Raw genomic sequence first — 22,462 nt, 5'->3', positions numbered from 1 at the left:
CCCAAATTTGCACGCAACAAAATCCCCCCTTGGAAGAAACATTGAGGAGGGCATCATAAAAAAACCTGTCCCATTACAAAGGAACGGGTATTCTAGACTCGTAATGCCCATACACTAAGTACATGGGCTGACAAACATTTCCCCATGTGGGAAACATTTTTTAAAAATATTTTATGGGGATCATAGACATCCTTGCCAAAAATTAACTGGCTTTATCAGAAAGAAACACGTTAACCTGGGTGATCTAGTGGCGGAGAATGATGAGACATTGAGGAAGGCCTCATTAAAAACTAGATACAATGTAAAGGAGTGGGTCTACTAGATTTGTAATGCCCATACACTAAGTGCATGGACTGACAAACATTTCCCCATGGGGGGTACATTTTTAAAAAATATTTTATGGGCATCATAGACACTCTTGCCATAAACTGGACTGGCTGTAGCAGCACGGAACACGTTAACCCTGGTGATCTAGTGGTGGAGAATGATGAGAAGTTGAGGAAGGCCTAATTAAAAACAAGGCCCAATTTAAAGGAGCTGGTCTCCTAGACTTGTAATGCCCATACACTAAGTGTATGGGCTTGACAGACATTTCCCCCAGGGGGAGTAAAATTTTTTATGGATTAACATTATTAACGGGCATCATAAAAACACCCTTGCACAAAAAATGAGTGACTTTTGCATCACGGAATATGTACACCCTGGTGTTCGTATGGTTGTGGATGATAAGGATGAGGATTAGGAGGAGGATAACACCAAACAGACCAAACCAGGAAGAGTATACCCATGTGTGGTTCTGAAGAGGTGCATGAGAATACACCTCCCCAAAAGATAGAATATATTTAAGGTCATGTTTCACTGTTTTCACTTGGTGGTGTACAGAAGTCTTTCCCAATCCAGCCCTTGTTCATTTTTTATAAGAGTCAGCCTGTCAGCATTTTCAGTTGACAAGCGGATGCACTTATTATAATTCCACCAGCGGCACTAAAAAGCCGCTATGACAGAACGCTAGCAGCAGGGCAGGCCAGGACCTCCAAGGCGTAGAGAGCCAGTTCATGCCACGTGTCCAGCTTGGATACCCAATAATTAAAAGGCACAGAGGAATCACAGAGGACGTTTGTACGATCTGCAAGGTACTCCCTCACCATCTTCCCAAACATTGCACTTCTTGTGACAGCACCCCTTGCCTCTGTGCCGTCACGATGGGAGGGTCTGAGAAAACTGTTCCAGAACTTTGCCATTGTTGAACTGCCTGAGCTGGATTGTACTTCTGTCTCTCTCGCTTGGACTCCTTGGTTGTACAACAAACTCTGACGTCTGCTGCCAGCGTTCTCACATGGGAATTTTCTAAGTAATTCCGCTACAAAGGCCCTCTGGTACTGTAATATTTTAGTACCTCTCTGCCTCTGGTAGAAGAGATTGAAAGTTCTCCTTGTAGCGTGGGTCTAGAAGTGTCACCCACCAGTAATGAGTGTCACCCAAAATTTTTATAATACGAGGGTCACGTGAAACGCAGCGCAACATAAAGTCAGCCATGCGTGCCAGACTGCTAACAGGCAAGACATCCTTGTCCTCACCATCCTCCTCCTTCCTGTCCTCGGGCCATCCCCGCTGAACAGACGGTATGACAGCTGTGTTTGTAGTACCATCTATAGCGCATGAAAGTAGCTCTTGTTCTTCTTCCTTCTCACTGACTACCAATCCACGATGAGAACACATGAGGCTGGGCTGACTGTAATCACCCTGCTCACCACTACCCTCCTCGCCACTACCAAACCTACCGCCTCACCAACACCGGAGCTCCTGCAACCCTCAACCTATAGTCTATTTCCCCACTATCCTGTAGAATGTAAGCCCGCAAGGGCAGGGTCCTCGCCCCTCTGTATCAGTCTGTAATTGTTAGTTTACTGTAAGTGATATCTGTAATTTATATGTAACCCCTTCTCATGTACAGCACCATGGAATCAATGGTGCTATATAAATAATAATAATAATCCCCGAATTTAAAGAATAACTGTAATTTTAATTTGTATTTCAGAACTCAATAGTACATGTAAAGATAAGCAACTTTGCAATATATCTTGTCAAAGAAATCTAATTCTTTCTTCGCTTTGACTGATCTTTCAATTTCCAAATTCTCAACTCATAGGTGAAATCTGTATTCAGTGAAGACAGATTTTTATATTACTGAGATAGGAGTTTGAGTTGAGGTAAATTTGCCTTTAGCTTCTCCCTCCTCCCAATTCTTCCCTTATGCACAGACTCTTATCAGTTACGACTGACATCCCCTATCTCCGTAGTGAAAAAATCTGCCTTTGCTGAAGATTTTACTAGTAAATTGAGAATTTTGAGAAAGAATGATCAGTTCTGGAAGAAAAAGAAGCAGATTTTTCTGATACAATATATTACACAAGTTGATCATCTTCATATGTGTTATTTGTTGATTATTTAAATAATAATTTTATGAATTTGATGTTTTCATTCGGTAATGAGAAAAATGTTACCATGGTTCTTGATTTCACTTTGGAAGGTGAAGGTGATGTTTTGTCAGGTGATGTTTTGTCCTGCAATTATGGAAAAACTTCTACTGGAAACACTATTTTAGGACCTGCTAATATCCAAAGCGCCATTAAAAGTATTCCAGTTGGTGATCACACTACAGCATTGAGATATTGCTTTTGTGATATTGATTTTACTTAGGAGCATGCAATTATTAGTGATGTAATAAGCGTGGTGTGCTTTATCCAATATAATTGGTACCGTATTTAGCGACTGGATAAAAATTAACCTTTATTAGGTATATTTAAAAGCCAATAATTGGCAAATTTGTTAAAGACCGAAAAATAAACAAACAGTTAGGAACCCTATTGTGATGTGTGCCCTATTACCTTCACAGAAATGGGGAAACAAAGCAAGACAAATGACATATAACAAATACAAACAACACTGCCAGTATTTTAAGTAGCTTCCAATCCACAACCATTTACTTAGGCTCAAACAATGCGGACCAATAGTTATACACCTCAGACAAGGCACTGGTGTATAGAAACCAAAATACACCCCTATATTGGGTCTCTCACTGTGGCTGCGTCCACCCAAGCCACAACATTCAGTTTTTTGCCCTTGATCCTGTGCTCAGGATAACATCTGGACAACAACAATGTGTGTACTGTGTGTCCCGTATATTTTACAAGACACAAAAATGCAACCGCTATACTTAGGCAGTTATAAAAATATATACTATACGTTGGATTGGAGCACTGTCAGTGCAGATTAGCAGCACATATATTAGGCGCTTACAAAATGCCCCTCACTTCATGATTACCCATCCATAAGTCTATGGGATACATTATTTCTCATTTACACCTTTCATGAGTGTTCCCTGACGGGTTCAATAGTGGCATCTTCAAGGGTTAATGATGGTGGAATATTATCATGAGAATGCTGCGAAGCATGAGATCATATGTATTAACAAACCCATATGCTAGGGTGGATCTCACCGCATGTTCATCTCCATTATCCCAGCTATTCGTCTAGCCGCCGTCCACCTCATGTCCTGACCCAGGTATGAAGATTTAAGTGCTGCAAGAAGCGTCTCCCGACGCGTTTCTTCCTTATGGATTCATCAGGGGAGAATGCTGCTGCCATTACGAGTCTCCCCTTTCTGTGATATTTATAGATTTAGCTCAGTGCCGTACTGAATAAGCCCCGCCCCTTGGCATGTGACGCGTACTCTGGGCTTACCCATGTATTACCGGACAGCTTGGGACGCTCACCTGCTTCATTGGGCACTAGGAATCCCCGCACAGTGGCGCATGCGCGCCACCGTACCGGTGCCAAGCCCAACCCAAAATATGTGAGCTGACTTCTGCCGGACATTATTAAAAGAACAAAGGGACAAAAGTGTTCCTTACCCGCGATAGGTAGGGTAAGGAGAGTAGGTATATCAGAGTAGGGCATCCACAGGGTCACCCTTTCCCACGTTTGAGGTGACGGTAGGTGGTGTCCCGCTTTTGTGAATTCCTTCCCTACAATTTTTTCTTTATATAATTTTTTCTTTATACTTTTGCCCCTTCATTCAGGTAGGGCATTTTGCATTTATAACAGTATTTTTTCCAGTGTTTTCTCTCGTCCTTGCTTGCTTGTTTTTCCTTTGTCTTATCAACAAATAGGGTATTTCACCTTTATGGGGAGGCAACTCACCTGCGTTCTCCGTAATGGTTGTTATGAATACATGCTGAGAGATCTATGAATCATGCTAATTGGTGAACAGGAGTAGTGATCATACTAATCTTCCTGTTTCTAAGAGTGTCAATCACATGCGCGGCACAATGAATAATGAATATAATGTGGGCTGTAGTATGAATAGGCACTCTTAGGGGACATAATAGCACTAACTTGTGCACTTTTGTCCCTTTGTTCTTTTAATAATGTCCAGCAGAAGTCAGCTCACATATTTTGGGTTGGGCCTGGCACCGGTACGGTGGCGCGCATGCGCCACTGTGCGGGGATTCCTAGTGCCCAATGAAGCAGGCGAGCTTCCCAAGCTGTCCGGTAATACAGGGGTAAGCCCAGAGTACGCGTCACACGCCAAGGGGCGGGGCTTATTCAGCGCGCCACTGAGCTAAATCTATAAATATCACAGAAAGGGGAGACCCGTAATGGCAGCAGCATTCTCCCCTGATGAATCCATAAGGAAGAAACGCGTCGGGAGACGCTTCTTGCAGCACTTAAATCTTCATACCTGGGTCAGGACATGAGGTGGACGGCGGCTAGACGAATAGCTGGGATAATGGAGATGAACATGCGGTGAGATCCACCCTAGCATATGGGTTTGTTAATACATATGATCTCATGCTTCGCAGCATTCTCATGATAATATTCCACCATCATTAACCCTTGAAGATGCCACTATTGAACCCATCAGGGAACACTCATGAAAGGTGTAAATGAGAAATAATGTATCCCATAGACTTATGGATGGGTAATCATGTGTGAGGGGCATTTTGTAAACGCCTAATATATGTGCTGCTAATCTGCACTGACAGTGCTCCAATCCAACGTATAGTATCTATTTTTATAACTGCCTAAGTATAGCGGTTGCATTTTTGTGTCTTGTAAAATATACGGGACACACAGTACACACATTGTTGTTGTCCAGATGTTATCCTGAGCACAGGATCAAGGGCAAAAAACTGAATGTTGTGGCTTGGGTGGACGCAGCCACAGTGAGAGACCCAATATAGGGGTGTAGTTTGGTTTCTATATACCAGTGCCTTGTCTGAGGTGTATAACTATTGGTCCGCATTGTGTGAGCCTAAGTAAATGGTTGTGGATTGGAAGCTACTTAAAATACTGGCAGTGTTGTTTGTATTTGTTATATGTCATTTGTCTTGGTTTGTTTCCCCATTTCTGTGAAGGCAATAGGGCACACATCACAATAGGGTTCCTAACTGTTTGTTTATTTTTCGGTCTTTAACAAATTTGCCAATTATTGGCTATTAAATACAATTATTAGTGATATTGACTGCACATGACTAAAAGCTCTGGATCTTGATAATGGCTAATACTATGATATCCTATAAGAATCATTATGGCCGATTACTTAACAAAAACATGATAGAAAAATACAATCCTATAATAGATCGAATATCACAGTAGTAACCAGCTATTCTAGTGAATGTCCTGATATAGTAAATATAATGAAGAAATATTGACCTATTTTAAATCAAGACTGTAAAACCAAGAGGATCCTAGATGAAGGATGTAGACTCCTATCTAGATGGGGCTTCACTTTGGGGAATTTATTATCCCCTCGGTTTTTAGCAGAAATAAATTGTGCTCTGAAACATGGTTAACATGTAAAGATCTCTTTAAATGCTGTTGGAAAAGTAAAATAAGAAGAACACTGTAGTAATTAGCAATAATTGTAGGAAGAGTTTTGAATCCATTATAGATTGTAACACCAAACATATAAAAATGCATCCAATGTAATCTCCTATATACAGGGCGCAATACCTGTAAGATTAGGAGGCTTAGGAATTGGATCCTGGAACATTTTCATGGTACATATAATCCAATGGAAATTAATATATCTGGGGAGGCACAACATTTTGTATATGAACATCAGTGTAATTTAAATAGTGCTCTTATATGTGTAGGTGGGTGATGGAAGACAAGATAACAGATGTCACTGATGACACTTGGTTTTAGGGTGGGCACAACAGCTGCGGCAATGAAGCACTGGCCCCAATGACATCCTGTTTGAGAATACCAGCCTGCACTGGCAATTCTCAAATGAAATGTCATTGGATATAAAAAAAAAACGACTGGAAGTTAGGGTAGATAGGGAACGGTAGGAAATTTTTAATTGAAGTATTTTAAAAAGTGATTTGATTATTGACTCAAGTAGATAGACATTTAGAATGAAACGCTCCTTTGGTTTTGGACCAACTCTTTAATCCTCAGGTAAAGAATGTTGCTAGGGTTTTAAGAGATCAGGGCAGAATCCCAAGGCATATGCCTGCCAAAAAATCATATTACCAAAACAGGAAAACGTATTTAAAAATTGGCTGCGCTGTAAAGAAGTCTCTTGCTGCAATATTCATTAGAAGGTTATTTATCGTCTACTACATGTTTCTATGCCTGGCATATTTATCAAGTGTAAAAAAAAGCAACAGCTTATGCACACCCTGGTACATGGAGGGATTTATAGACCAAAATCGGGGTACAAAAAAGTTAGGGTACCACCCACTGATGGGTGGGTTGGGATTCAAATTTAAATGGAGGTCTGGAAGATAGGAAAAGAAGGAAGATTGAAAAACAAGCTCTGGGGGGTTTGGAGTTCAAATTCAAAGGGAGGCCTGGAAGACAGAAAGCAAGAGGGAAAAAGATGTGTGCAAAGTGCAAGAAATTCTACCATAAAGAGTTGATAGGATACATAAGGAAACAGAGAGCGCGTGTGTAAATATTAAAAAATAATCATTCAAAATACCGGTATTGGAAAATTGATCAAACAAGAATAAAGAATACGTGTAGGACAGGGGATTAGAACCAGACGGAAGGATAACATAAAATATGAGAGAGAAAGCGAGGACTAATACATAGAGACATGTCAGCGATTAAATGAAGAGTGAGGAAAAATAAGACAAGGATTGGTGAAAAGGTGGAGGAAGCAATACCGTGGAAACAAAAAGGACATGGATAGGACAAAAGGGCAGTCAGTTGGTGAGGCGAGAATACAAAGCTACAGGTGGCTGACCTGGAAGGAGGCTGAACTGATAGAAGTGCAAAGGGGAGTGGGAATACAAACTACCAAGTGGGCAATTTCAGCCTAGATGCAAAAATTCAATTTCAACAGCAGAAAAAAAAGGCAGCAACACTTACCTGCCCAGATCTTGGAACAAATGCAATGCAGGGAGCATGGGTTACGAGCTTGCGTATTTTGGCCAAAATATCAACCAATACCTCACTATTTTTATATATTTTTTGCACTACATTTTTCGGGGTGCAGCCAAACCCAAACACGTTTGGTCTCGCATGAGGGGTGTTCGCATTGGGATGCATTGAGAGTGTGCTGACCAGCCTGCCTAATTGAAAAGTAGGGGCGTGACTAATAGGCTTTCAACCAGACACTGTGAAGTACCATTGTGTGAACAACGCCCTATGTGGGCCTTTATTGTGCACTTGTATACTGGGCAGTCACCCCCTCCAGGAGTGGGTATGTGGTGAGTGGCTGTTGATCTGGTATTTTGCACCTGTGTTGCTAACATCTTGCTTTATGGGCTAGCTGCACCCTGCAGTGCATTTGTTCCAAGATCTGGGCAAGTAAGTGTTGCTGCCTTTTTTTTCTGCTGTTGAAAATTGATTTTTTTGGAGACCTTGAGTCTCTAGTGGCTTTGCTATTTAGTTTGGATGCAAAAATTGCATTTGAAGTCTCCAGTAAGAAAGAAGTTTTGCTAAAATGGTAATCCGAGAAAAAAAAACTAGTATGGAACGATAGGGATAAAGAGAAAGTTGTGTTTGGAAGTGAGCCATTGAGGAGAGAATGTGATTGAGGAATAGGAAAAATTAAGCTAAAAAGAGGAGTTGTGAATACTCAACTTTAAAATAAGTAAGTGATGTGGAAAGTAAAATTTGAGGTTTTAAGGAGAAATAGCAGTAAAGGACCATAAGAGGGCAGAAGTTGTGAATTCACATGAAATCTAATTTTTGAAGGTGTGAAACTAAGTAAAATAGAAAATGATATAAGAGAAATATACTTCGGTAGTAATATAAAAACATATGACGGTATCTTTGGCGTATATAAAAATAAGATGTTTAAAATTAATATTAATTCCCTAGAATTCTATATACTCTGCAATCTATTTATATAATTGCCTTGTAATGTTTTAATTTCCTGTTCTCTCCAGATGTCACCATATCCCAGAATTCCAAGTGGAGGAAGTTCACCGACCGCCATATTGGGACACCCAAGTGATGGGTGACTCAGTATGGAAAATGCTGCTGGTACCAGCCTATTGTGCGGTACGACCAGCAGAACACCGTCGCACCACACACACACTCACACTCACGCAGCCTCTTGCGCGGTGCCACCAGCGGATCACCATCGCACACACGTTGCCGCCGGTATCATCCGAATGATTCACTGACTGCCGCCATCTTTGTACAGGAGGAGCACAAGCGCAGTTTTAAAGTGACTGCTGCTGTCTGCACAAAGATGGTGGTGGTCTGATTTGCTGCGCCTGCGTGAATTCGGCTGATCCCAGCAGCAGATGTGCGACGTGTCTAGAGGCAGAGGAAGCCGGTCACATTAAAGGGGTTTTCCCACGAACGAAAGTTCATTTTAGAAATTGACTGTGTCTGTTAGGTGTCGAGTTCCCGCCGCTGCACAGGGAGTATCTCGAAACATGTCTTCAGCAGTCACCCATTCTTCCCCAGCCACAGTGGAGTTTGCTCAGCAGAGAAGTCGGTCCCAGCATTTCGCTTAAGCTGATACTGTGCATCTGGTTACAGCTGCCAACCCCAGGTTCAGCTTTTGTAACCTGCATTGATCAGCAGCGAGCAGACATTCCAGGGACTAAGTCCTGCTTTTTGTCTACTGAGTATGCCTATGGGATGACCTCTCATTGGAGGTCGGAGGGCACATGCTCAGGTCCTGTAGCGGCTCCAATTGGACCACTAGGAAGGTCCCGGAAGACTATATCTATAAAAGGCTCGCATGGCAGCTCGGCCATGCGCTAGTATAAACCTGACTAGGTGTGTGATTGCTGTGTGTTTGAGATTGGTGAAAGCTCCTCAATGACCCCCATCCCCTTGGTTGTTGTTTGGGCATTAGGGTGAGTGGAGCAAACTGTCAGCGCCATATCTAGGCGGTACAGCCGCGTTTATGCCACCGGTCAGTGTAGGGTGGGAATTCCCACTTGGACGCCGCTACTGACTCAGAGTGTCCTCAGGCCCAGGCTCAAAAATCACCGAGGGTCAGAGTGAGTCCAATCACCAGTACAGTAGGGGTGAATCATAGAGATCCCACTAGCGTCTACCGGCTGCACCCTGTGACTGCTAATAGGGCACAGCGTACCTTTAGCGACTCTGTGAAGCAACAGAGTTCACTTCCATTCTCATCAGGTGATGTTTAACCCACGTGTGCACAAGCGTTCATCCGCCATCTTGTTCCACCATTACTAAGCAGCAGGTTCCATCTCTGCACGGTGGACCCCGGGCTGCAAACACACTTTATTACTACCTTTCCATTATTCGGTGCGTTTCGCCAGCCCTAACAGTGTCTGACCGTGTACAGAGCATACCACATCTGCTGGGCAGGGGAGGAAGCAAAATATAATACTGACATTACAGTAGGGGATCACAGTGGATTCATTTTGTGAGGTAAAATATTTCACTGACTTTTTAAAAAATATTTTACCTCACAAAATGTATCCTCTGCGATCTCCTGCTGTAATGTCAGTATTGTCTTTTGCTTCCTCCCCTGCCCAGGAGCTGTGGTATGTTCTGTACACGGTCAGACACAGACAATTTTTAAAATGAACTTTTATTCATGGGAAAATCCCTTTAAAAAGCAAATATCAACGTCAACATGGCTCCTCCTAAAAAGTACACCAATGACAATGAAAGGAAAGCAGCAAAGGCACAACGTTGACAATGAAAGGAAAGCAGCAAAGGCACAACGTCGAAGACAATAAAGGGCAAATGAGACTCTTGAAGAGCAACAGCATCGCTGGGACAAAAACAAGGCATATAAGCGTAGGCGTCAAGCACATGAGTCCCCTGATGCAAACGTCATTAGATTATCACAGGATGCCATTAGGCAACAACAGCGCCGCATGCCTGCCCCCATCCTGACCTTACAGCCCTCCTGATGCGATAGCATTAGGCCTTCAGGTAGTTAATTTAATATTTACTGTTCGGTATGCACCAATTGAATCATATGTAAGTTTTAAATATTATTAATTATTTTTAATGTCTTATTTCTGTTTTTGGTAATTTCCCTCTGGCGGATATTGTCCCAGCCACAGGGCAGAGGCAGCTGGCTATCTAATAACAGTAATAATAATCTTTATTTATAAAGCACCAACATATCCCACAAAGTTTTATAATTCAGCAGTTCATACACAACAGTCATAAGTATCAAAGTTAAAGGTAGTACAATAATTAAAGCAAAGATAATGACAACCCTGGTCATAAGAGCTTACAATCTACAATAATCTAAACCTTTATAATGGTTGTGTCTTCACACAACCACCAAAGGTGAGCAAATCTATTGTTTTTGTCTCCAATGTTAGGGCTTTATCCTACTGTGTGCTTCTCCCTTCACAGTCACTGCTTATTCAAAAATCATACGTCACATTGTGTATTTCAAATACTAACATGTACTGGAAATGGTAAAGAGAGGGGTGCAATAGCGCAGTTACCAAAATAACAATCATGTGTACATATTAGTCCAAAAAATAACCTAAACACCATAGGCCACACTCCGTACATGACTACTTTTCCTTAGAACCAAAAAAGGCCCATGAAGTGTATGTAAAACAATTAATCAAGTTTACAGTATTTCAAATACATATCCATAAAATCATGTTAACAGTATATAATGGATGCCTCAGCAAAAACGACTAACAACCAATAGCCGGATGACACACTAATTCATATTCAGGTATATACCATAATAGGTATTATAATCATATGGTAACCATAAAACAATTGTAACAGTCACCATCAATGAATATGATATAATAAAGTGTCTACGTGCATAGTGCTACTCTATTATGAAAAAATAAGGTGCATGGAGTCACATACTAATACTTGTGCGAGGTGTCAATATAGCTGCGTCTCACCCTGACGCGCGTTTCGCCTATTCTTCTTCCGAAGGGCATGTATTAGTGAGGAGGCCAGGAGGCCTTTTAAATGTCTATTGTCCTATCAGGATCAAGAGTGCTAATCTCTCACAACGCTATTGCACCTGTGCCCGTGATTACGCACATATTCCTATGCTGAGACTGTGCGCATGCGCTGTTTTAATCGCTGTGGACATACTGCTTTTGGCAATACACTGTGGCGCTTGACTTCCGCCCTGCTCAGACAGGGTGGAACGCTTGCGTTCCATCAGCCGGTAGTGGGATGTTCCTTTGTGAGTGATCCGAACACCGAATGCGTCGTCATGTCCCGGTATGTATGCGGACCCCACATAGTAAGTATGATAGGAGGGCTACAGATGGCACCGGACCCACGAAGGATCTTCAAGAAATTCTGGATAGAATATTCAAGATGCCGACAAATCCGCTCTCCTCCAAAATCAGGCAAAGGAATCACAGAGTTCAGAAGAGTTGCATACGTTATTCAGGGCGGATTTGTCAGCATCTTGAATATCCTATCCAGAAATACTAATACTAATGTGTAAAACTATATTTTACCTCATCTTCAAATGAACACACATACACACATCAATTTTGTTTATTGTGATATTATTATGAGATCTGTGCTAACTTTTATTGGGGTCATGGAGGTATGTAAATTTTGGTACTGTGAATCCCTCTACTCCACTTGGATAATCACTGCTCTTTCACAGGCGGTCAGCTTTACATGGAATAAATATGCAGACAAAAAGTTCTGCTTTTACGATCAATCCTTAATTGATATTGTTTGCCAAAATGAAGATAATCTATTGAAAGAATTCTTTCGACTGCTTGCTATTTGTCACACAGTGATGGTGGATAAAAATGGAGGTAAGGTGTATTTGCTTAAGTTAACATACATAAATTATCGAATGAAAATTTTCCTGATTTGCATTATTTTTGTTTTTATAGAGTGATAACATGACATTGTATAGACTGCATTTCTCCTGTTCCATTCATTGCAATGTACAGATTGGTTTGGTAATTTTAGAAAGAAATTATTAAAAATGAGGTTAACTATGCTATTCAAATATATTGTTTATTTTTTAGTGAATCTATGTTTTAATCCCTTAACGACTGCTGATACGCCTTTTAAAGGCGGCAGTTAAGGGGCCTTATTCTTCAGAGCCGCGCTTCTTAACGGCGCAGAGAAATAAGTGTATGGCGCCCCCAGCGTTGGAAAATCTCCGGCGTCTCAGCTACCAGGGGTAACTGAGATGCCAGAGAGCATGATTCGGGTTGGTTTTTACATCCCCTTTCACACGATTGCCGTTATTCATTGAATAACAGCGATCACAATAAAAAAAAAAGTCTGGATTTCCATTCATTTATCTCTCCTCTGATATGATCTAGCATACCAGAGGAGAGAGAAATGGGGTCTCCTGAGCCCTCCCCCCACTGCCTCCGCCATCCCTGGATCCTCCTGCTCTGTCCTCCGGCCCTTCTTCCAGGAAGAAAATAGCAGGCGCATTAGTGGTTCAGCCGCCGAGATCTGCCGTAAAAAAAATAGTAAATCAACCCCCTCTTTGTCACCCCCTTAGTTAGGTAAAAATAATTAAAAAAAATTTAAAACATTTTTTCCATTCTTTGCAGTTAGGGTTAGTGTTGGGGTTAGAGTTGATGCTAGGATTGTGTTAGGATTAGGGTTGTGTTGGGGTTAAGGTTCGGTTGGGGTTGGGGTTGTGGTTAAAGTTGGAGTTAGAGCTGGGGTTAAGGTTGTGTTAGGGTTAGGGTTCTGTTGGGGGTTAGGGTTCTGTTGGGATTAGGGTTGTGTTTGGGTTAGGTTTGTGTTGTTTTGTGGTTAGGGGTGTGTTGGGGTTAGGGTTTAGTTTAGGGCTGTGTTAAAGTTGGAGTTCCCCATGACTCACAATCCAGAAACGTCAGAGGCTGGATAAAAGATACAAGAGTCTGTCTGGATCCCAGAAACTCACTCAGCTTTTATGCACACACACTGATTACAAGCAAACAGGTCACCGGTGAGGATGTTACCTTTATTAGCCATTCAAATCCATTTGTGTCAAGTTCTGTTCATGTTATCAGGCCAAACTCACCACGGTATGTAAATTTTTGATCAGGGTCATTTGGATGTTTTGGGTTGTCATTATGATTTAAAAATGGAAAACACAGTAGTATAACAATAAATGGCTTCACCCAACCACTAACCATGAGTGGAGAAAAAGTATTGGTGTCATCATTCATATTCTCTGTAAAAAGACCAAGTAAGCAAAAATTCTGTCAGGGTATGTAAACTTTTGCGCACAACTGTATATAGATAAATAAGGTTCAGAGTGCTGGCAACAACCAAAGAGGAAATTAGTGTATGTACAGTATATATGTGTATATATATATATATGTGCATATATATGTTTGCTTGTAATCAGTGTGTGTGCATAAAAGCTGAGTGAGTTTCTGGGATCAAGACAGACTTTTGCATCTTTTATCCAGCCACTGACGTTTCTGGATTGTGAGTCATGGGGAAAGCAAAAGAATTGTCAACGTATTTACAGGAAAAGGTAGTTGAACTGTATAAAACAGGAAAGGGATACAAAAAGATATCAAAGGAATTGGAAAATCAGGGGCTCTGTAAAAATAAAACCACGGTCTGGTAGACCAACAAAAATGTGGTCCACAACTGCCAGGAAAATTGTTTGGGATGCAAAGAAAAACCCACAAATAACATTAGCTGATATACAGGACTCTCTGAAAACTAGAGATGTGGCTGTTTCAAGATGCACAATAAGGAGGCACTTGAAGAAAAAAGGGCTGCATGGTTGAGTCACCAGAAGAAAGCCATTTTCTGTGCACATGCCACAAAGTATCTCGCCTACAATATGCGGAGCAGCACAGAGACAAGCCTCAAAACTTCTGGAACAAGGTAATTTGGAGTGATGAGACCAAAATTGAACTTTTTGGTCACAACCATAAATGTTACACTTAAAGAGAGGTCAATAAGGCCTATGATGAAAGGAGCACCATTCCTACTATAAAGCACGGAGGTGGATCGCTGATGTTTTGGGGATGTGTGAGCTACAAAGGTACAGGAAACTTGATCAAAGTTGAAGGAAAGATGAATGCACATGTTATCAGCAAATCTGGAGGCACATTTGCACTCATCAGCCCGGAAGATGCGCATGGGACGTACTTGAATGCTCCCACAGGACAACAATACAAAACAGAAGGCCAAGTCGACCTGTCATTGGCTACAGCAGAACAAAGTGAAGGTTATGGAGTGGCCATCTCAGTCTCCTGACCTCAATATCATAGAGCCACTCTGGGGAGATCTCAATTGCACAGTTCATGCTAGACAGCCCAGAAATTTACAGGAACTGGAAGCTTTTTACCAAGAAGAGTGGGCAGCTTTACCATCTGAGAAAATAAAGTACCTTATCCACAACTACCACAAAAGACTTTAAGCTGCCATTGATGTTAGAGGGGGCAATACACGGTATTAAGAAATAGGGTGTGTGAACTTTTGATTAGGGTCATTTGGATGTTTTGGGTTGTCATTATGATTTAAAAACAGAAAACACAGTAGTTTGAAAAATAAATGTCTTCACCCAACCACTAACCATGAACGGAGAAAAAGTTTTGGTGTTATCATTCATATTCACTGAAAAAAGGCCAAGATAGCTTTTAAGCACAACTGTATATATATATATATATATATATATATATATATATATATATATATATATATATATATATATATATATATATATATATATATATACATACATATATATATATATATATATATATATATATATATATATATATATATTGTAGGGATTTCACTCACTCAGGTGCGACGGCTGACACTCAGGAGGCACGTTCCTTTAAAGTTCACAGGGTTTATTACGTCATAAACCACATGGAAAAATAACAGCAAACAAATAGCCTTAAGTTCAGGAAAAGCAAAACAAAGTGTCCAGTCCACCAGGCTCAGTCCTGTAGCCTTAACACACTCAGGAGGGTTTCACCTCCACACATATCCCCTGTGTTAAGCATTTGCCTGTCTTATATAGAGCTAACAACACCCAGTAACCCATCATATGATTAGCCATGTGGTCTGACATCACCACAGGTCCTGGAACACACATATATACATGGTTATATACAACAAAGAAATACTCCGGGCTACATTACAGCAACAAGGCACTTATGTGGCACATACCTCCCATCGACTACACACCCTTTAGCCATGCTACAATATATATATATATTGTGAGGGGTTGACACACACTCAGCTGGTTTCCGAGGTAGACACAAAAAACCTTCTGGTGGAAGATTACCTGCTGGTTTAGTGTGGACAGCATAAACCCTGGCAGGGTTCAGCAAAATTAACAGAGCCTTGCTAGCATAACAGTAAAACAAACATAACAGAGTCCATATGAGTCCATTCCCAGCAGCGTTTACCTGCAGTTAGCCCACATATTCCTCAGCTCCTCTTGGAGCTATGTGGGAGTTCCTACTCTCCCATGAGATAACACTGCCTAACTGTCATGTCTAGGTATTTAACATCTCATGTGATAGTCACATGACCTTGACCTCACACAGTTCCTGTCAGGACTCTGCAGGTGGAGATACGTTGTACTTCCTCCCACCCACTCTTTGAAGGTCCACTAAAACCAGCCCATAACATAGGTTCCTATTAACCCTCTCAGCACTTAGCGTGCTGGAGGCAAAAGAACTCTGGTTTTACATCACTGACCGCAGTATGCGCAGTGACATGTATCTCCCTTCATATACTATGTCAGTGACTTTGTCACATATTTCCCCCCTCTGCCCATAGCCGGAGGTTTTGGCACTGTAACAAAACACTCCGGGATCGCCTTTGCTGGGGTCAAAGGTCACGTGGTTTGTGCATTGAACTCTGAGGCGACAGCAGGTTTCCAAGTTGACTGACCTCAGGTCAGGTTTATTAAAGTGAAAGCAAATACAGAAAACAAAACATAAAAATAAATCCTAGCCTGTCCGGCGCTAACTAAACAAATACGTTGCTATCTAACAACTGGGGGGGCTTCTCCCTCCCAGCTAACATTACACAGATCATGAGCACAGCTCTCACTCACGTTTTTCTCACACAGACAGGCATTCTGTGTGCCCCAGGCTGACGCCGAAAACCCCCAGCTGGTCATCCTTTATTCCTACACTTATTAACCCCTGAATATCCTGAAAATACTGAGCGGCCTAATTCACATAGGACAAGTACCTGGGCGAGATATACCTGCCCCCGACTACCAGACCGACATGACTCTTACATATCCTCCCCCCCTGCTCAGACCACTCAGGTCGAGCAAGAATACTCTCGAAACAGTGTACTCAGGACAGGGCATCAGCGTTCCCCATTTGCACCCCGGGGCGGTGCTCCACCGTGAAAGAGTAAGCCTGCAGGGCAAGGAACCACCGGGTTACCCGACTATTACGGTCCTTGTGGAGGTGCATCCACTTGAGAGGGGCATGGTCCGTGACCAGCCTAAACTTCCTACCTGCCAGGTAATATTTGAGGGAGTCGAGAGCCCATTTGATGGCTAGGCACTCTTTTTCAACCACGGCATACCTCTGCTCATGTACATTCAGTTTCCGACTGAGATAGAGGACCGGGTGTTCGACTCCGTCCCTTACCTGGGAAAGTACAGCTCCGACACCAGTATCAGAAGCATCAGTTTGCACCACAAACTCGCTGCTGAAATCAGGAGTCACTAGTACGGGCTGAGAGCACAAAGCCCGTTTCAGACTGTGGAAGGCCTCTTCAGCCGCTGAGGTCCATTTTACCATGACGGAATCCCTCCCTTTGGTAAGATCCGTCAAGGGGGTAGCCATGGCCGCAAAGTTGGGTATGAACCGGCGATAATAGCCGGCAATGCCCAGGAAAGCTTGAACTTGTTTCTTGTTCACTGGTTGCGGCCAGCCCTGAATTGCCTGTATTTTGTCGATCTGGGGTTTAACCACTCCTCTGCCAATCACGTAGCCCAAGTATCGGGCTTCTTCAAGGCCGATGTGACATTTCTTGGGATTCGCCGTTAAGCCTGCGTCTCTCAGGTCATCAATCACCGCCTGTACCTTCCGGAGGTGAGCTTCCCAGTCCATGCTGTAAATTATGATGTCGTCTAGGTAGGCAGAAGCGTACTGCCTGTGGGGCCTCAAGACTCGATCCATCAATCTCTGGAACGTTGCTGGGGCTCCGTGAAGTCCAAACGGCATGTAGATATACTGGAACAGCCCTTCCTGTGTAGCAAATGCCGTCTTCTCTCTGGCCGCCTCGGCCAGAGGGATCTGCCAGGGTCGTAATGTATCGGGCTTTACCAAGCCGGTCGATCAACTCATCGACCCGGGGCATAGGGTGCGCATCAAATTTAGAAACTGCATTCAGTTTCCTAAAGTCATTGCAAAACCGTATAGAGCCATCCGGCTTAGGTATCAACACGATTGGACTGGACCAGGCGCTGTGCGACTCTTCAATGACTCCTAAGTCCAACATTGCCTTCACCTCCTGGGAGACGGCTTCACGGCGTGCTTCCGGAATCCGGTATGGCATCACATGAATTGTGACACCAGGCTCTGTGACAATCTCATGTTTCACTAGCCTAGTCTGGCCAGGTTTTTCCGAGAAAAACTGTTGGTTCTGTAACAAAAACTGCTTAACCTCAGATTTTTGTCGTTCAGAGAGAGTCTCGGCAATCTGCACCTCCGGTACGGTCGGTGAGCAAACCGAACGGGGCAGATCCGCCGTTAGGGCAGCGCGGTCTTTCCAGGGTTTTATCAGATTCACATGATAAATCTGTTCTGGTTTTCTCTTACCAGGCTGGTGCACTTTATAGTTCACTTCACCAACTCGTTCCACGACCTCAAAGGGGCCCTGCCATTTCGCCAGAAATTTACTATCCACCGTAGGAATTAGGATCAACACCCTATCCCCGGGTGCAAACGTACGGACCTTGGCGCCTCTATCATAACTTTGCCTCTGGGCTCCCTGGGCCTGTAACATATGTTCCCTAACAAGGGGCATGACAGCAGCAATACGGTCCTGCATTTGCGTTACATGGTCTATCACCGTTTTAAAGAGAGTGACTTGACCTTCCCAGGTTTCTTTTGCGACGTCCAACAGTCCACGGGGACGACGGGCGTATAATAGCTCGAAAGGCGAGAATCCTGTGGAAGACTGGGGAACTTCCCTAATGGCAAACAGCAAATAGGGTAACAAGTAATCCCAGTTCTTCCCATCTTTGTCTATCGCCTTCCGGAGCATCTGTTTTAAGGTTTTATTGAACCACTCAACCAGGCCATCTGTTTGAGGGTGATAGACAGACGTACGCAACTGGTCTATTTGCAAGAGTCTGCAGAGCTCCTTCATCACCCTTGACATAAAGGGAGTCCCCTGGTCGGTGAGTATCTGTTTTGGAATTCCCACCCGACTAAACACTTGTACCAACTCTTTGGCGATCGTTTTGGTAGCAGTGTTACGCAAAGGGATGGCTTCTGGGTAACGAGTGGCATAGTCCATGATGACAAGGATATGTTGGTGCCCACGTGCGGACCGGGGAAGGGGCCCAACCAGATCCATCCCAATTCTCTCAAAAGGGACTCCAATGATAGGGAGGGGTACCAAAGGGCTACAGAACTGAGGTTTAGGTGCCGAGATTTGGCACTCTGGACAGGACTCACAATAGTTACGCACATCATTGTGTATTCCAGGCCACACAAAACAATGCAATATCCTTTCTGTGGTTTTTTGTACCTCCAGATGTCCCCCCATTATATGTCCGTGAGCCAGGTCCAGTACCTTCCGCCGATAAGGTTTGGGTACCACTAACTGTTGCACAGTGTCTTCCCCTTTTTTTTCTACCTGGTAGAGTAAATCATTTTTCAAGAACCATGTACGGGTACGCTAGCCTAGTGTCAGGTTCCACGGGTACGTTATCTATCGCTTTTACATTTTTCCTAGCCTGAGTCAGGGTAGGATCTTTCATTTGTTCGCTGTGGAAGTCATCCAACTGAACTCCCAAATCTGGCAGGCAGGGTGCTGGATGGCCGTCTGCCTCCGCCCCTCGCTGAGTTTCCTCAGTTTCTTCAGTTTCCTCCGTTTCCCCCGCCATAACGGAGAAGGGGTACTGAGGGTTGGGTTCAATAACCTCCCCAGCAACATCTTCCTGTGGGGTCTCGTCTAGGAACTCGGGACCTCCAGATGGCATGGGGGAAGGTTCACAGCTACCGTGAAGGAGCAACTGATTCTCCCATAACTGCCAGAAATGGGGGAAATCCCTACCCAGGATTATGTCATGTAACAATGCGGGAACGAGTCCCACTTTGTGTTGCACAGACCCATAGGGAGTGGAAATCGGTATGACCGCTGTTAGGTACGAGCAGGTGTCACCATGCACACACGTTACAGAGAATTTGTCAGATGAACCAGACGGAAGTGCCACCAGACTAGCTTTCACCAGAGTCACCACACTTCCAGAGTCTAGTAACGCCACAACACTTTTCCCATCAACAGATAATTCACACAGGTGTTTTGCTATATCATTTTGACCCGCATTCACATTCACCAGCCGTGTAACCAAAGACATGCGTTTCTTAGAGTCTATAACATCGCACTGCATGGGTTCAGTGGTAACAGGACAGTTCGCAGAAACATGGCCCTTCTCACGGCAACGGAAACACCTAACAGGCCCCCTACTGAGACCACCGTCCCATACTCTCGGTCTCGGAGTGCGATCAGTCCCGGGTTCCTCCCCCACAGTTTTTGGCGATTTTCCTTCACCTGTAGTCGCTGGAACAGTCTTACCGGTTCCACGAGGAGAAGGCACAGACCGGGTGCTATCGGTTTCGTCGGGAAGTCCTTCTGCCACGGAATAACGCTCGACCAACTCCACAAGTTGATCCGCTGTCGTGGGATTTCCTTGGCTTACCCACCTTTTCAGCGCTGGAGGTAGCACTCTCAGATACTTGTCCAGGACAACCCGCGGAATTATTTCTGGGGTTGTCAGTACCTCGGGTTGCAGCCATTTCTTTGTCAAGTAGATCAGGTCGAACATCTGAGACCGCGGCGGTTTATCTGGCTGGTATGTCCACTGGTGTACCCTCTGCGCACGGACAGCCGTCGTCACACCTAGCCGGGCCAGGATCTCAACTTTCAGCTTCTCAAAGTCCTGAGCGACTTCCGGGTCTAAGTCATGGTAAGCTTTTTGGGCCTCGCCGGAGAGAAACGGAGCAATCAAATCGGCCCATCGTGCCTTCGGCCACTTCTCCCTCAACGCCGTCCGCTCAAACTTTGTCAGGTACGCCTCGACGTCATCTTCTGCGGTCAACTTTTGCCAGTATCGACTACCATGGATCCTTCTGGACTCTGCTTCTGGGTCCACCTCAGGCATGCTCACCAGGCGCTGCGCCACCTGTTGGAGAAGGTGGCGGTCTGCAGCCGTCATGTCCACTAACTCCTTCAGCTGTGCGGCCATCAAGCGATTAGCTTCATGCTGTGCGGCAGTGGCCTGCTGCTGTAAGGCAGTGGACTGTACTAGGGCTTTCACCACGTCTTCCATACTGTCGCCTGTGCCACGCGCTGCCCGCGTTCTCCACCACAATGTAACAAAACACTCCGAGATCGCCTTTGCTGGGGTCAAAGGTCACGTGGTTTGTGCATTGAACTCTGAGGCGACAGCAGGTTTCCAAGTTGACTGACCTCAGGTCAGGTTTATTAAAGTGAAAGCAAATACAGAAAACAAAACATAAAAATAAATTCTAGCCTGTCCGGCGCTAACTAAACAAATACGTTGCTATCTAACAACTGGGGGGGCTTCTCCCTCCCAGCTAACATTACACAGATCATGAGCACAGCTCTCACTCACGTTTGTCTCACACAGACAGGCATTCTGTGTGCCCCAGGCTGACGCCGAAAACCCCCAGCTGGTCATCCTTTATTCCTACACTTATTAACCCCTGAGTATCCTGAAAATACTGAGCGGCCTAATTCACATAGGACAAGTACCTGGGCGAGATATACCTGCCCCCGACTACCAGACCGACATGACTCTTACAGCACCTTCAGATATCAAACAGGGAATTTGGGAAAGAGCATTTGCGTTACCATGTAACCTCCCTGGCCTACACTTTATGTGGAAACTGAAGTCTTGAAGGGCTAAGAACCACCTAGTCATCCTGGCATTCTTCCCCTTCTTCTCTCTTAACCACCTCAGAGGGGCATGGTCTGACACTAACAGGTAGTCCTTCAGTGTGTCTATGGCCCATTTTATAGCTAGACACTCGTTCTCAACTATGGCATAATTCTTCTTGCAAGAAGACAGTTTCCGGCTCAGGTACAGGGTGATATGTTCTTTTCCATTTATTTGCTGTGACAGCACGGCTCCCAACCCAGCTTCTGAAGCAATGGTCTGGACCACAGATTCTTTGCTAAAGTCTGGTGCGATCAGAACCGGATGCTTACACTTGAGTTCTTGAAACGCCATCTCTGTGTCAGTCCATTTTACCATTGGCGAACTGGTATTCACAAGGAGATCCGTTAACGGTGTGGCAATTATGGTGAAGTTTGGGATAAAACACCGGTAATACCCCACAATCCCAAGAAATGCCCCCTAGTTTCTTCGAGAGCTGTTGCGGCCACTCCTGAATTGCCTGTATTTTATTCAACTGGAGCTTGATTTCGCCTCTCCTGACAACGTAACCCAAGTACCTGGCCTTTTCCTTGCCTAAAGCACACTTCTTTGGATTAATGATAAAACCCGCTTTTCTCAATGCATCGAGGATTGCCTGTACCTTTGGCAGATGTGAACTCCAGCCAGGGCTGAAAATGACAATGCCATCCAAGTAGGCTGTGTCATACTTTGTGTGTGGATCAAGATTCGATCCATGGCCCTCTGGAAGGATGCTGATGCCCTCTGCAGTGTGAAGGGCATTCTGGTGTACTGAAAACACCCATACGGCATTGATAGGACCATCTTCTCCTTGCCACTCTGGGACATAGGGATCTGCCAGTATCCCTTCATCAGGTTGAGGGTTGTGATGTACCTTGTGGTCCCCAGTTGCTCAATGAGTTC

At 43.9% G+C, this 22,462-nt stretch overlaps 1 protein-coding gene across 1 annotated transcript in view; it reads left to right on the top strand.

The window, feature by feature from the left end:
- ATP8B3 (ATPase phospholipid transporting 8B3) overlaps window positions 1-22,462 on the top strand; it is a 575,725-nt gene that overhangs the window by 266,921 nt on the left and 286,342 nt on the right. The window contains exon 14 of the mRNA XM_077281130.1: window positions 12,083-12,239. Within this exon, the coding sequence (XP_077137245.1) occupies window positions 12,083-12,239 (157 nt within the window). The remainder of the gene's footprint in view (window positions 1-12,082; window positions 12,240-22,462) is intronic.

Source organism: Ranitomeya variabilis, chromosome 1 (assembly GCF_051348905.1).
Source record: "Ranitomeya variabilis isolate aRanVar5 chromosome 1, aRanVar5.hap1, whole genome shotgun sequence".
NCBI lineage: Eukaryota > Metazoa > Chordata > Amphibia > Anura > Dendrobatidae > Ranitomeya > Ranitomeya variabilis.
Note: the sequence above shows the minus strand (reverse complement) of the source record. Positions and strands in the feature narration are given on the sequence as shown.